General features: G+C 40.4%; 5 protein-coding genes and 1 long non-coding RNA gene across 8 annotated transcripts in view; 2 read left to right on the forward strand and 4 right to left on the reverse strand.

Annotated features, from left to right (window-relative positions):
* LOC104800454 (peroxisome biogenesis protein 1) overlaps positions 1 to 1299 on the forward strand; it is an 8928-nt gene extending 7629 nt beyond the window's left edge. The window contains 4 exon segments of the mRNA XM_010523259.1: positions 72 to 133; positions 249 to 366; positions 458 to 742; positions 835 to 1299. Coding sequence (XP_010521561.1) covers positions 72 to 133; positions 249 to 366; positions 458 to 742; positions 835 to 873 — 504 coding nt within the window. The 3' untranslated portion in view covers positions 874 to 1299.
* A 639-nt stretch (positions 1300 to 1938) lies between these two features.
* LOC104800479 lies at positions 1939 to 2685 on the reverse strand. Its single transcript, XR_769743.1, has 2 exons — positions 2593 to 2685; positions 1939 to 2497 (listed from the first exon to the last, which is right to left on the reverse strand). It is a non-coding gene; the product is annotated as an uncharacterized LOC104800479 (long non-coding RNA).
* LOC104800471 (VQ motif-containing protein 31) lies at positions 2030 to 3331 on the forward strand. Its single transcript, XM_010523279.1, has 2 exons — positions 2030 to 2122; positions 2511 to 3331. Exon 2 carries the CDS (start codon positions 2595 to 2597, stop codon positions 3111 to 3113), a length of 519 nt encoding a protein of 172 aa, XP_010521581.1. The 5' UTR covers positions 2030 to 2122; positions 2511 to 2594; the 3' UTR covers positions 3114 to 3331.
* On the reverse strand, positions 3209 to 7038 carry LOC104800463 (putative pentatricopeptide repeat-containing protein At5g08490). Its single transcript, XM_010523269.2, has 2 exons — positions 3832 to 7038; positions 3209 to 3296 (listed from the first exon to the last, which is right to left on the reverse strand). Exon 1 carries the CDS (start codon positions 6590 to 6592, stop codon positions 4034 to 4036), a length of 2559 nt encoding a protein of 852 aa, XP_010521571.1. The 5' UTR covers positions 6593 to 7038; the 3' UTR covers positions 3209 to 3296; positions 3832 to 4033.
* Positions 7039 to 7684: 646 nt separating this feature from the next.
* On the reverse strand, positions 7685 to 10336 carry LOC104800484 (probable protein S-acyltransferase 16). 2 transcript variants are annotated; one of them, XR_769746.2, is made up of 8 exons: positions 9973 to 10336; positions 9389 to 9481; positions 9193 to 9294; positions 8998 to 9075; positions 8816 to 8914; positions 8628 to 8723; positions 7997 to 8358; positions 7685 to 7927 (listed from the first exon to the last, which is right to left on the reverse strand). XR_769746.2 is itself a non-coding variant. In XM_010523298.2 (7 exons), exons 1-7 carry the CDS (start codon positions 10246 to 10248, stop codon positions 8245 to 8247), a joined length of 858 nt encoding a protein of 285 aa, XP_010521600.1. In that variant the 5' UTR covers positions 10249 to 10336; the 3' UTR covers positions 7685 to 8244. The 2 variants fall into 2 exon arrangements, 1 of the variants encoding a protein (XP_010521600.1); XM_010523298.2 differs by having other exon boundaries at positions 7685 to 8358.
* A 445-nt stretch (positions 10337 to 10781) lies between these two features.
* LOC104800496 (protein SUPPRESSOR OF GENE SILENCING 3) lies at positions 10782 to 14141 on the reverse strand. 2 transcript variants are annotated; one of them, XM_010523320.1, is made up of 6 exons: positions 13974 to 14141; positions 12400 to 13389; positions 11962 to 12253; positions 11618 to 11862; positions 11352 to 11509; positions 10782 to 11264 (listed from the first exon to the last, which is right to left on the reverse strand). In XM_010523320.1, exons 2-6 carry the CDS (start codon positions 13378 to 13380, stop codon positions 11060 to 11062), a joined length of 1881 nt encoding a protein of 626 aa, XP_010521622.1. In that variant the 5' UTR covers positions 13381 to 13389; positions 13974 to 14141; the 3' UTR covers positions 10782 to 11059. The 2 variants fall into 2 exon arrangements, with proteins under 2 accessions (XP_010521622.1, XP_010521614.1); XM_010523312.2 differs by having other exon boundaries at positions 14014 to 14140.
* Between the last annotated feature and the right edge of the window lie 729 nt (positions 14142 to 14870).

Here is a 14870-nt window from a genome sequence, read left to right on the forward strand (position 1 = left end):
CCCCCCCCCCCCCCAGTGTGTGCATACTCTGGTTTTACTTACCCATCTCATGTCATTTTCTTCTTGAGCAGTTTCTGACAGAACTGGATGGAGTTGAAGTTCTAACTGGTGTCTTTGTATTTGCTGCAACAAGGTACGTTTACACTGATAGTAACTATAGTTAAGGCTTGTTTTCGGTCATCTCTCACTCTCTTTTCATTGCCTAAAACAAATGGAGATATGACGTTGTAATAGTTTACTTCTAGCAGTAGACCAGATCTACTTGATCCTGCGCTTCTAAGACCGGGCAGGCTTGATCGTCTTCTTTTCTGTGATTTTCCATCTCAACAAGAGCGGGTCGAGATTCTCTCAGTTCTTTCTAGAAAGGTTGGAAATTTGTTTTCTTGTCATTTCTAAACGCCACTTTTTCTTGAGTTTGGTTTTTCTGGATGTAACATTTCTTTCTGCATTTCCGCAGCTCCCAATGGCTGGTGACATCGACCTGGATGCTATAGCACAAATGACAGAAGGATTTAGTGGAGCTGACCTCCAAGCTCTTCTCTCAGATACTCAGCTCGCTGCTGTTCACGAATTTCTAAACAAAGAAGACAACCCTGAGCTAGGGAGCATGCCAATGATAACTGACACTCTTCTGAGGTCTGTGGCATCAAAGGCAAAGCCATCGGTTTCAGAGACCGAGAAGCAAAGGCTGTATGCTATATATAGCGAGTTTCTGGATTCAAAAAGATCGGTTTCTGCACAGGTCGCTTTCCCTTTTTCCCTTTCCTCCCTCCTTCCTCTGTTACAGTTAACATACACATTTGTAAGCTGATTACTAGTACTGAATTTCTGCAGTCAAGAGATGCAAAGGGCAAAAGAGCAACTTTAGCATAACAATAAGGTAAATTTATAGTCAAGTTCATCCGCATAGTACAGTGATCGCCTGGATACAGACGTTCAGCAAAAGCTTGATCATAGCTACACATGGAAGAAGCGTAAAACCAAATCAAGATGGGTCCTTTTTCGTTCTTGTGGTCATCTGAAGCACCGCTTGTTTCTAGTCTTGGTTGATAATGGCGATGAATGGCATCCGAGATGTTGTATATGTTGTGCCACTACAGCTAGTGAGGATAAAAGGGCAATAATACAGTTTTGCATACATAGGTGGGAACAAAATGAGTAGAAGGTCACAGAACCTATCTCAGTGATCCAATTTTCGACTGTTTTGGCTGCCCATTATTCCATCATACAGTTTCAGAATCTCTGTTATAGTTATCAACGATAACGCGTGGCATTAATCCATTATTAGCGATTGTAATCTGATGTTATAACTACTAATGCACAACAGTAAATCTAAATATTCCGAGACATTTGCAAGTACATTGCTAACTCGACGAGGTAAATAGGTTGCAGAACTTGGAGCTGAAACTAAAAGTTTCTCTACTGTTTTTTCGGTCTGAAGAAAAAAAAGGGTCTCCTTCCACAACGAAAAACGTGTGGTTCTTGAACACATTGTAACAGAAGTCCAATGAACCGTCGCCAAAAGGAGTCAAAACAAAAAGGCCTAAAAGATGCTAACAGATTGGTGAGAAAACGGTTAAGAGTTCAGTTAATATCTTCGCAACAAAACATTTCTTTCAGACAAAGACCGTTGTTCAAAAAGACAGATGTCAGGCTGTTAAAAAGAAGAAGAAAAACCGTCTCACTTACATTTTGGGAGAGAGGTTGCTCTGACGTCTCTCTCTCTCTCTCCCCTCCTAACTGAAACAGCATGCATTCTTTAAAAGCTTCATTTCCATTTCTTCACGACACGAAGAAATCACAGATTGTCATCTTGACCGAACAAAACCAAACCCAACTGTTTGAACAAAGAGAAGGGACTTCCCTTCTTCCTTTGGGATAAAACCCGTTGCCCAATTTTCTCTCCTTCCTTTCCTTTCCTTCTCAAACTGCTTTTCCTTTTCTGGTCTGAGTTGTGATTGCTGTGACCATAAGACCCGCACCTTTTTTTTGTTTGTTTTTTTGGTTACATCTGTTTCCTCTGTTTTTCTCCATTTGTTTATCTTCAGTTTGGGTTCCCCATTGCCTTAATTGTTTCGTGAATTCACACTTCTTGATTGCCCTGGAAACTGGCATTCTTCAGGTACGTATCTTCTTCAGAATTATCTCGAGTCTTTCTTCTGTGCATATAGCCGAAAAACACAGGCTCTGCCGACCATTCCATGTCTGAAAACAGCTAAAATGTGAGAGTTCAAAGGTTTAAGAACGTAGAGCTAGGAAATTATACGGGGCTCCTCCACCTGTGGATAAAACACCCTAAACAAAACCATGGAAAAGGATATGATGAGCTATAGGAAATTATACTGATGGATTTTCTTCCTCTGTATATCCCATTAGAAAGAGGCAAGGAGAGGTCACAAATCAGATTTAATTTATTGAGTCTCCAGATAGGGCCGAGTTCCTCTACTCACTTACATGTTTAATAAGTATTCCTTCCATACGTAAGAGAGCTGACCAACTGCATAAAACAGAAAACTATTACAGGTCAAGAGACCAAAACGATTGCAGGTTAAAGCCTGTTCTTTTGGAGGGAAAGAAAAAAAGAGATCGTACATATGGAAAATCCTGCAAGTCAGAATGTAGCAACTTGCAAGCCCGTCACTACGTTTGTTCAAACTGACACCAACACCTTCAGAGATGTCGTGCAACGGCTAACAGGTCCATCAGATAACATTGCAGTGCCAGAAATAACAGCGGTAAAACCACCAGCAGCAAAGAAGCCAACTTCGAAGCTCCATGAAAGAAGACAGGTTATGAGGCCAAAGTTAGAGATTGTCAAGCCTCCTCCAAGTTTTAAAGCCATTGGTGCAATACTATCGTCTAAATCAGGTAATACAAGCATATTAACAAGTCCTTTGGGCACCCCTTCTTCATTGTTCTCCACCTTGTCCTTAATGGAAGAGGAGAAAGCAGAATCAGATATATATACACCAAACTCCGAAGAAGAGGAGAAAGCCATTCGAGAAAGACGCTTTTACCTGCATCCATCACCGAGATCTAAACCAGGGTATACAGAACCAGAATTGCTTCCATTGTTCCCTCTTACATCTCCAAATTCCAGTGGGAAACTATGACTTCACTAGATTTCTCATAGATTTGTCCTCAGCCAGTAATACCAATATGTGAAACTGACTTCCACTTTATATCATTTGCAGAGGCCAAACTAGTTCACTATTCTTTCACTCTTAAATCTCTGTCTTGGTAATATTTCTGTAATCTTCTTGTAGCCACAAATGTAGTAGCATATGCATCCTTTTCTGCATAGAATGATATGAGGATATTCTTACGACCACCACAAATTCATACATATACAAATAACCAGGAGAAACTCATCTGGTGTTACATTTTGGAACTATTTGTTAAAAAATATAAGAAGGATTTAACTTTGGTTACTATGAGTTTTGAGCTCTAACGGATGCTGAAAGCCCAAAAGTTTTTGAGAAAATCAAGCAAATGACAACTAGTACAAACAATGAGCAGTAGAGGAACTGACTACTGACAGGGTCTACCCCTGAAAAGTGGCCGAAATCCATTTCTTGCATATTTATTATTTACCAACAGTCTGTTGAAGAAGCTGCCATTATAGTTAAAACTCAGAAATTATTATCTTTCCACATTGGAATCTAAGGTTGAAACACCTACACTTAATTTGGCGCATCACCTAGGAACAGTATGAGAGAAAACACATCAAATGACTTTATGACGTGAAGTATCCATGTTTATACTTTTCACCCCAAAAAGAAGCCTCGATTCATAAAACATGGAATCTAACGAGCAGAGTAGTTATGTTACCTATAGTCCGATGCCTAAGAACTTTATATCTTGAAGTAGTTCTGGCACGTAGCAAAGACAGAACCTCAGCATGACATTTTGATTACCACATCCACCATCTTATCCAAGTTTCCCTTTCTTGGCATGAAGACCTTTAACAATCCACTTCTTTGGGGTTATGATTTTCTGTAACTATAAGCCCCTTCATGTTCTGAATATTCATCTATTTGAGTTGCAGAGACTCTTTGACTTGCCGACCTAAAGTAAGTAGGGTAGAAAAAATACTATTTCTTTGAGGGTGAGAACAGTCTCCTGCTACAAAGACATTCCTTTTCCCCTCCACTTCAATCCAGCTACATCCTGCTGGCTTTTTCAAATCCCTCTCCTTCATTAGTTTTCTCAACTCCATGACACCTTCCCATCTAGCATCTGCAGCATACAGGTTTGACATCAGAACATAGTTCCCGATATTGTCTGATTCAGCTTCCAAAAGATGATCCGCAACTGCCCTCCCCAGCTCCACATTATGATAGGTTGTGCATGCCCCTAACAGTGTTCCCCATATATTTTCATTCGGTTCAATTGGCATCCCAGTGACAAAAGAATATGCATCTTCAACGCGGCCCCTCCGAGCAAGAAGATTTACTACACAAGCATACTGTTCCATGGTAGGTTTCATACGGTGAACCATCCCTATTGAATCAAATATCTTCAACCCCTCATCTATCAATCCAGCATGACAGCATGCAGACAATACGGTTGTCACGACAACATGATCAGGTTTTAAACCCAAGTCAAGCATATGAGAGTAGATCATAAGGGCTTCCTTACCCATTCCATGTACAGCATAACCACCAATCATAGCAGTGAACATAACCAGATCTTTGTGAGGGTCTGACTGGAAAAGGACAGAAGCGCTTCTCAAGCTGCCACATTTTGCATAAACATCTAACAAAGTCCCCTTCAAGCGGATATCGCCAAGTCCTCCTCTGAGAATGTATGCATGGCATTGCCTCACCAGATGCAAAGAGGACATTTGGGCACAAACAGGAAGGATACTCATAATAGTCAGAGTGTCAGGCCTCATTCCTCGTGCTGGTATCTGATGGAAAAGATCGATGGCTTCATCAGGAAAACGACTTTCAGCATAAACACGAACCATCAAGCTCCAACTTGTGAGATCAGTGGTAGGCATCTCGTTAAACAACGTCCGAGCACCATCATGATTTCCACAATTAACGTATCCCGAGATCATTGAATTATAGGTAACCACATTTCTCCTCTCTGATAAATAGCGGAAAATTTTGCGAGCATAGTCCACATTGCCACATTTGGCATATGCATCAAGCAACGAATTTCCAACCAATGGTTCTACTTCATTGACTAAAAGATCAGCCTTAACTGAGTAGCAATGTACTTCTTTTACTTTATCTACTCTCTGTAAACTAGTGCAAAATTTTGTTATGCTTAAAATAGTAATGTAATCCGGAGGGATTGCTGCTTGAAGAAATCGGAGCAAGAGATCTGTAAACTGGGAATAGAACAGTGTATCTGCAAAGGCATCCAGTATAGTATTCCAAGATATTAAGTCTTTCTTGGACATGAGTGAAAAGGCCCAGTATGTTGCACTCGTGTCACCAAATCTTGCATAGAAACTGATAAGAGCATTTCCAACAGATGTATCCTTCAACAGGAAAGAACGTCGCAAAACATAACAATGGATCTCTTTGCCAGGAAGTGGATCTCTTAACTGTGCACAGACAGGAAGGATACTGACAAGAGTCACGGAATCGGGGAAAACATTCCCTTTATGAATCAATTCTTGAAATAATTGCAAGGCTTTAAACCACTTGCAATTTGATGCGAAACCAGATATGACAGCATTCCACGAGACGAGATCTTTGGAAGACATCCTCTTAAACATTGATGCTGCATCTTCCATATGTCCGACTCTCAAATAGAAACTCACCAACGCATTGCAAACAAAAACATCAGTTTGCAGCCAAGATCTCTGCACGACATAAGTATGAATTTGCCTACCACTTTGATATGCAATATTCTTGCCTAGAGCAGCACAAACTGGCAAAATATTTGCAATTGTTGCATAATTCGGCTCTGTGGATTCCTTCAGCATCAGACAAAACAATCTAAATGCATCACTGATCATCTTGTTCTCAGAAAAGCCAGCAATAATAGCATTCCATGAGACAACATCTTTGTCGGTGATGCTATCAAATGCAGTCCAAGCATCACGGGAAACCAACCGACATTTGGCATACATGGAAACCAGAGAATTCCCCACAAGGGTGTCTCTATCAAAACCAGTTTTAATAACATAGGAATGCATACTCTTTCCGCTGAATGAATCCCCAAGACGAGCACACACAGGAAGCACAGTTGCAAAGGTAACTGGGCTAGGTTTAGGTTCATCTTCGAAAAGCATTGCTTTGAAAAACCTCACGGTCTCAACATCATGACCACAAGAACCGGAAAATCCAGACAGAACAATGTTCCAAACAACAGGATCAACACTGTCCATTTGCCTGAACAGTTTCTGACAATCATCCATGCTGCCACATTTGGCATACATGTTGAGCAGTGACTTCGAAACCACCTGACAGGCCAAATGACCAAGCTTGGCCACGCACCCGTGCAAAGCCCTCCCAGAACCAAGCTCGGACATTGCAGCACAAGACTTGACAACATCCGCGAGAACTTTGTGGTCACTTCTTAAACTAGAACAAGTTCTGAGGCTGTAAACAAATTGTCGTAAAGCTTCCATCTTGCGCCTAGATACTCACTTCTATCAAGCAAAACCCAAGCTACAAGATTTCATATATCGGTCATTATTACAAACATTTGATGCGCAACAGGGATTTCCTTCGGCTTCTAGGCCGATACATGAAGGTACCCATCAGAAAACTGTGATTACTAGAATTCTCATCACTTCCCATATTCAGCAAAAATCAAAGCAAAGCGTCATCCTTTGTTTAATATCTTCTAATCCCGTAATCAAGAATACCGCTTTAAACTAAAAAACCGGCAGCCACCTAACAAGCAACAATAGCCAACGAATATATACATACATATGTATACATATCTTTTCTAGGAAATTTTACTGAGAAAGCTGGGAACTTTTCCCGGAAAACGAACAGCAGGCACCGGAACTCGAAGGCATAGAAGACGCGGGAGAGAAGCCAACCGGCCGGACACGAGCGGGGAAACGAACGGGATTAAAATTAGGTTAAAATAGAGGGTCATATCTATCGTTTTCTAGAATATAAGGTAATTATTTGATATATTCTAAAATATAGAGAGCTTATTGCAATTTCTTCTTTTCATGACAAATCTTTGTGTGGGGTGGGGAAGTAGAGATTGGCGTTTCGCCGAATCCTAATAAATTGAAAATTTCGGTATTTTTTTCGAACCGTACTGTTTAAAATTTTCGGACGGTATGATTTTTATAGAATCAAATTTTTTAGAATCGAATCGAACCGAACCGAACTTCATAAAATTTCCGAAAAACCGAAATTTTCTTAAAAAATCTAAATTTTTTTAATAAAAACCGAAACCTAACCGAATAATATACGGTACTGATTTGGTACAAATTTTAGAATACCGAATAAATCATTTCCGAATCGAATCGCTAAAATTCTGAACCGAATACCGAAACGCCGGAAGTATCTCCAAAAAAAAAACCCATAAATATCTCTCCTCGCTTCTGCTTTTTCCTACTCGTCGAATCTATATACCATTTTGGACAAGACTCGTGTGAACGAATTTGGTTTTGGAGAAAAGATAACTGACAAAGCAGCAGATGATAAGTAGAACTATAAGACACTGGAGAATCAGACAAAGCTCTGCAGAGTATAACTGTCATTAAAAAAAAAAACTTTATTTAGTGTTACATTCACTTTGTAGCCTGTAAGTTACTCTCTAAGTTGGAGAAAAAGAAACAAAAAACACTTGCACAGTTTCCAGGTTAGAGGAAGAAAAGAAGGAACACAACAGGATTTCAAGCCTTCAACCATCTCCTTCTTACTTTGCTGGTGTTCTTCAACAGTGAACTTGTACAATGTGTATCATCATCATCAGCTTGAATTCCGTATTTGCATCCCTAATTTTTCGCAATCTTTTCCTTACAAGAAACTCAAAATCAAACAAACGAGAGAGACAAGAAATTTACCTAACTGATACAGTTGGATTTTTCACAAAGTGATGTTCTTGATCCAGTTAACAAATGAGGGGACCCTAATCCCCTACGCAATGAATGAATGTCTGATCCAGGACTGCTCTCTCTTTTGGTCCTGAGACAGAACTGCAGCCGTAGATATTTGAAAGCACGTAATGATGAGCACAGTGCTGTGAGGTCAGAGATTGTGCATCCTTGTTAATGGTATTGAGTAAAGAAAATGACTTGTGTGTTAGCTGGTTTTATTTTGATTCAGATGAGACAAGGATCGAGTCATAGGCTGTCCGGAAACGGAGACCAGAACCGATATGTCTTGACACAGGGCAGAGCCAGCAGAGGATGTTTGGACCCAACACCTGAAGAAGACAAAGAAGGAATGATTCAAGCAACAAGTAATTGATGTAATGTGTACCAAATACGGAAACTTGTAACAAAGACAAGACAAATCTTCTCGAATTCAGATACAAGTCCCAAGAATTGAAAAAGGGGGGAGCCTGTGTTCTAAGGACGAAGTGAGAAGAACAATAGAATGAAACCCGACTGGTCTGTCTGGCCAGGAGTTGCTAATATCTAGCTAAATAGTCAGACTGACTGGTCACGAGAAATAGAAGGATGTCAGCCTTACCGTTGTTAGGTTTTCGTATGCACCGATATCATATGGATGCTTATAGACTTGCCCACCTTTCTCCGCCAACCACATAGCTCTCACCCCTTCATGGTACTGCCCAATTTCAGAAATTGATTTAGGAGAGAAACATCTCAAATGGAGCTGACAAAATCTATAATTGAAGAAATTAAAATAAAAAAGGTAACCTCGATAGTTGTTTTGTTTTGCAAGATGAGGTAGATGTGCCACCCAAGAAGAACACTAAGTGCGATACTCAGAGGGAAAAGAAGAAGTGCAGAAACTATCTGAAAACCATAATCATGGGTCAACGTCAATATAAGCTTGGCTCAGATATATTGATTGAACCCAATTCAATCATGATCATTACATGGGTAGTTCTTAGGTAACCTCCTAGCTCTTCCTCGTCATCATGAGTCTCAACAGTTAGGCTTCCCACAAGCATAACCTGATAAAGAAAAAAAAGAATAAACCGTAATAGTAAGCTTCCCCTATCAATACAGCCTAAAGATCGTATATGAAATAAGAGATCTATGATGAACAGGCAGAAAGTTGGGGGAAATACCAGGGAGTACACACATGAAGTCACTGCATAGATAACAAAGATGAAAAAGGCTTTGTAATTGGTGTGCCCAACACAATTGTTGATCCAAATGCAATGGTGATCCTTCAAATCAAGCAGGGCAGGACTGCTCAAATGAATTATCTAGGGATGATTCATCTTCCAAATGCTAAAATATATCTATTTCAGTAAAGCATACCATTCTAAGTACACATCTTTTGCAAACACGGCAATGGTGGGCACGCGGAGGTTTGTAATGCGAACACTTTTGGCAATATCTTAAGTCTCCCCCCTGAAATGGGCATTTATGTGTCAAAACTCAAATTAAACACTGAGCACACAGCAAAACTCCATCGACGAATCACAAAGAGAATAGCATTGGATCCAAGTATTTCAACCACCAAAAGATATTTTTCAAGACAAGCACGAATTCAGAAGTGTAGCAAATCCATATAGATGCATCCAAACTACATAAGACATCAAGAATTGATTGTCCAGATGCTTATAGAAACAGTTTGACATCTCGAACAGATTATCCACCATAATGAGGGGAACTCAATAAACCCTAAAGCAGGCAACTTTCTCACCAATAAATTACACCAATAACCATGTCCAAGACCGTCCAACAGCTCGAAAGGAAAGGCCAATCAGACAAAGCAAGCAACCATTTGACGATAAACCCATGTGCTCAGAATCTTGAATTGAACATTAAGCACCCAAGATCACCAGCTAAGAATCCATAAGATCCCATGAGAACGAACCACAGAGACAGAATTAGATCACCTTGCGTTTGATCTCGTGGACAGGATTCTCCGGATCTTCGACGTCGGGCGCGTAATTGGCGGGGACCCAACCCGGATCCCTGAAGATCGCGATGGCGTAATTGTAAACGCACATCAGAGCCAAGGCGGTGAAGACAGCGGCGTTGGCGATTCCAGGCGAGGACGTGAGGCTAAACCACCGGTCGATGAACGTGAAAACAGTGGAGAAGTAGATGAAACCGATGACAAGCATCACGACCACGACGGGAAGGGAAATTCTTACTCCCCGACGCTTCATACCTGCCGGAAACTTTTTCCCGGTGATACCTTGAAGGAACACAGGGGAAAAAACTTTTTTTTTTGTTTCGAAAACGTAAAACTTTTGCAAACGCAGGACTATTGCAGAGGAAAGACGGGTGTCCCGAATCGGGTCGACCCGGATCCGCAAAATACATTAAATTAGGCCCATCGGGTTTATTAGTATGTAAACCATATCTTTTTTTTTTCTGGTATAAAAATCTAAAGTTACGAAAGTATGTAAACCATATCTTAAAACCTATATTACAAATTTCTCTTTCTTATAAAATGTCATAATTATTAAAAAAAAGTTTTACCCTATAAATTTATTATAAAATTAGTATTAAACCAAAAAACACATTAAAAACGATTATTTTTGTAAATATGATTAAAAAATGTCAAATTTGATGTTTTTTAACAGAAAAATGATTGTTTTATAAATGCATTTCAAAATATTTTAAAAAAAATACAAAATTTAAGTTTTTGCTGAGGATAAAAAAGAAAGAATGTTACCATGACGATGTGACTATTTTATGTATCAAGTTCAATATTTATTATAAAGGACATGACTGCAAGTTAATGAATCAAGAAAACTGTCGATCATGTCATGATCGTTACAGCCCCCAAAGAGAAAAGCGGGTCGTCATCCATCATCAACATGGAGAGATTAAGACCAGAAGAAACTCTCTCTCAGAACGCTCCCCCCAAAAAAAAAGCAGCTCAAATTCGGACCAGAAAGAGTTCATGTTTCTCAAGTAAAAAACATGTAACCTTTTTTTTAACTCTTGTGTTTTATTGGCTGGCCAATCTCATCAAGGGGAGTGAGGGGAGTACTTATCCATCAAGAGATTAAGAGAGTCATCGAACTCTCTCTCGAGTTCGAGCTCTTCCTCGTAATGCCTCTGCCTCATCTCGGCCATCTTCTTCTCGTGCTCTTCTATCAGCTTCTCCCTCTCCCTCACGAACTCATCCATCTCTTTCTCTTGGAACTCTATGAAACTCGATATCTCCTCCGCCCTTTTGAGAATTTTGCAAGGGATCCGTTAGGGAAAAAAAAATAGTCACTGGAAGATAAAGATTTGATTTCGATTTCGATTTCAATACCTTCTTCGATAATCATCGTTGCTCGAAGAATTAGCATTCTGCTCCTTGACCTTGGCACGTTCCTGCTGCTGCAGCATCTCAAAGTTCTCCTCTTGTTCGTCTCTTGCTTCATGTATCATTTGGATTTGCTCTTTGAAGAACTTGTCTTGTGAATCCATCTACCCCATATGTTTTTTAAAGGTTAAATCCAAAACCAAAAGTTTGCATTTTTTTTAGTAAAACTGGTGGAACTGATGATGATGATGATGATGAGTAGAAATTTTTACCTCTTGCCTGTTCTGCTCGTGCTGCATCTTCGTTCTCTGCCTCACAATCCGATTCTCCTCTGTTGTTTTCCGCAGCTTCGCACTCATTATTTCAAGAGATTCCTCCAGCACCTTTGCATGATTGCTCTGTCTAGTGAGCTTGTTCTTAAGCCAGTTCAGCTGCTGATTGTCCTCAGATATTTGCCTCAGCTCCTTCACCACCATCTCCCTGTACGATCTCATCTCGAATTTCAGCGCCGTTTTGCCTAAGGGACAATCAATCATACAAGCAAGTCAAAACATACAATAGAAGAGAGAGAGAGAGAGAACTGAATGATATACAAAATCCGTGAAAGGTGAAGAACCTTGTGAATGCTGATTGAAGATATCTAGATCTTCCTTTGAAGCCAGGAACCCATATAACTGTCGTTTGCCAGCATAAAGCAAATTACGTCTACGGTCCCAGGCATTTCTATCCAGGCCTTGTTCAGCTAGATCCCTGGCAAGGCGCTCAGCCTCGAGGTACCCAGTGGCACTGCCCTCGAATATGAGAACACTCATGCCCCGATGGCCTTGTGGACCGTATGAATGTCGTGCCCTATTAGCAGGATAATTGCTGAAATACTCGAGTAGCTCTGCGTTTCCCATGCCAACCCACTGAAAGTTTATGTCAAAAACAGATATCTATGAGTAACATGCTTAAACAAATGAAATTCTCACTTGAGAACACAGCAGAACTGGACAAAAATTAAATAAAACAAATGAACGAGCATACTTCTTAAGAGGGGAAGTATTCTCATCACCTTATCGTTATCATCTTTGTCAAGTCTAGTATTCATTATCATGACCATCGGAGGCCACACTATTTCATGATCCTTTTCCTCTTCTCCCAATCCCTTCCACTGGCCGTAAACTTCACCAGCTGGGATGACTGAAGCTCCCCTCCTCCGCAGCTCCTCGTCTAAGATTTCTGCCAATTCCCTATGCAGCTTAACTCGCCTAGCTCCCTTTGTTCTTGCATGGGTTATAAGGGGCTGAAGGCAATACCAGTCGATAGAACCAGGGCCGTTCTGGCATGCTGGACAGTGCCATTGTCTCTGAGGTTCGTTAATCTGCTCGATAGACAAGCTATCTAAGCTCTCGAAAAACTTTTTGAACCATTTGTTCTTCTTCCGTGTTCCATGGCTCTTTTGACTATCATCTGAATCATAGTCATCACTCAGGAGATCTTCATCGGAATCATCCAGAGCGTCAGACCCATAATCATCCTCTTCATCAGTGCCACCAAAATTTTCTGGTTCATCAGCCTCTCTCTTTTCCTGCTCCTGCTGAGTCTCTCTGAACAAAGCAGCCCCCGGTCTTGACTGCCAATTCCAACCTTTCTCCAGAGGAGGCCGAATTGCGGGTTGCGGAGCCCCATAGCTGTTGTCATAACCCCTGTTCATGTTTTGGTTACGAGGATTCCCTCGACCAGCAGAAACCCTCGGATCAGTGGCTTGTACGCCCCAGGCATTGGCATTACCCCTCGGTACATTACCACTACTTCCCCTTCCTGGGTTACCCCAAGTCCTAGAGTTCGAACTTTGAGGAGCCCAAGATTTCCCACCAGTGTTTCCAGATTTGTTTTTGTTCTTCTTCCCAATGACCTCCCATTCACCACCATCATCTTGCGAAGGGACCAACTTTGTCCCGGCTACACCGTGAGACAACTGGTCCACATCTGGGTTGGAACCCTCGGAAATGTTCTTTCCCTTGGAAGACCTCGAACCGGACCTAAGACTCATTTCTAAGACCTGCAGAGAATCAATTCCTCCGGATAAGCAACAGTCACTTTGAAATGTACAACGTTCAACCAACACACGCGCATGGATGTTCATAGAAACACTTGTCAGTATTCTCATTTCGACATTGATCTTTCACTGATTACAGATGCCACTACACCACTCAACCAAACCACTAATCGCGATTCATGGCATTTGATAAAACATATACCGACAAGAGAAAGAAAGAGGGAGCGCACACCAAACATCGCACGCACACAAACCTAACATCTGTACTGTTTCTTCACGTTTCACTAACACAAGCCCGAATCTAGGGCAAACTGATAGGTCGAAACGAGGAGCAGACAACTTCAACCAATCACGTCCAAAACCCACAAAACAAACCAACCATTTGAGCAACATAAGCAACCATAAAAATGAAATCGACAACAACCAACCCAAGAAACTCGAAGAATAATCGCAAACACCAGTGAACATCTCTCGCCAAGAAAAAGCAAAGACAGTTAAAATCGAAAAGACGTTGGCATACACTTACAAACTTAACGAGAACCCCAGGGATCAGAAGGAATCAAGCACGAAGGACAGTTACAACTTACGAGTAGAGATCGAAGCCGGAAAAAAAGGAACAGACTTTACCGAAGAACACGGCGGCGATTGTAGCCACGCGCCGCTGAGGTAGGTTGGATGGTTCAGGCCGAGAGAGAGCGCCGAACGCGTGAGCTCTGCGTAGTACTGAGGGAAGAAAAAAAGGGCGAAGAGGAAGAGAAAGGAGGGAGACTACAATACAAATAGCCCTTTCCCCACGTCCGGACTCCAATCTTTATTCAATCTGATTTTATCTCTCTTTTTTCTTTTACCTCTTTTTTTCTTTTTATCAATTCTAAAATGTAAATTAATTATAATAATACCAAAATTAGATATATATATTTTAACTCTAATTATTATTTTTTGTAACAGGAGGTTCATCTGGACCATCGACCCAAATTCACCTAAATCTGGAAGCAGTTTTTAGGGATGCGGCGACAGAGTGTCAGAGGCCCATAGAGCAGCACCCTCCCAACCGAGAAATTATCCCTTTACTCTTCAACAATTAGAATCGAACTTGTGACCTAGAGTCTAAAGAACACACCCAATTCAACCACTCGCTCACTACAAACTGGATTATTCTTTTATTTAGATTTCATTTAGAAACCATTTTTATTAAAATAATATTTACTATATCAATTCTTTTGGTTGATTTTAAAAAAGCATAACCAACTAATTTTTTTTTTATCTAAGTAGGTTTGAATTTTATTATTATATAATTTTGAACAATATCATTTTATTCATATTTGATATAGAATCCTTTTATTAAAAATAATGTTCACTCCAAAAAAAAATAGTTTATGTGATTTTTAGATTATTTTCATATATTAGATGTGAAACCGTTAATTTAACTTTAGAAAACTTATATCTAATCGATAAAATTTGTCATTTAATTTTTTACCCATAAA

This window comes from Tarenaya hassleriana, unplaced genomic scaffold (genome assembly GCF_000463585.1).
Source record: "Tarenaya hassleriana unplaced genomic scaffold, ASM46358v1 Cleome10, whole genome shotgun sequence".
NCBI lineage: Eukaryota > Viridiplantae > Streptophyta > Magnoliopsida > Brassicales > Cleomaceae > Tarenaya > Tarenaya hassleriana.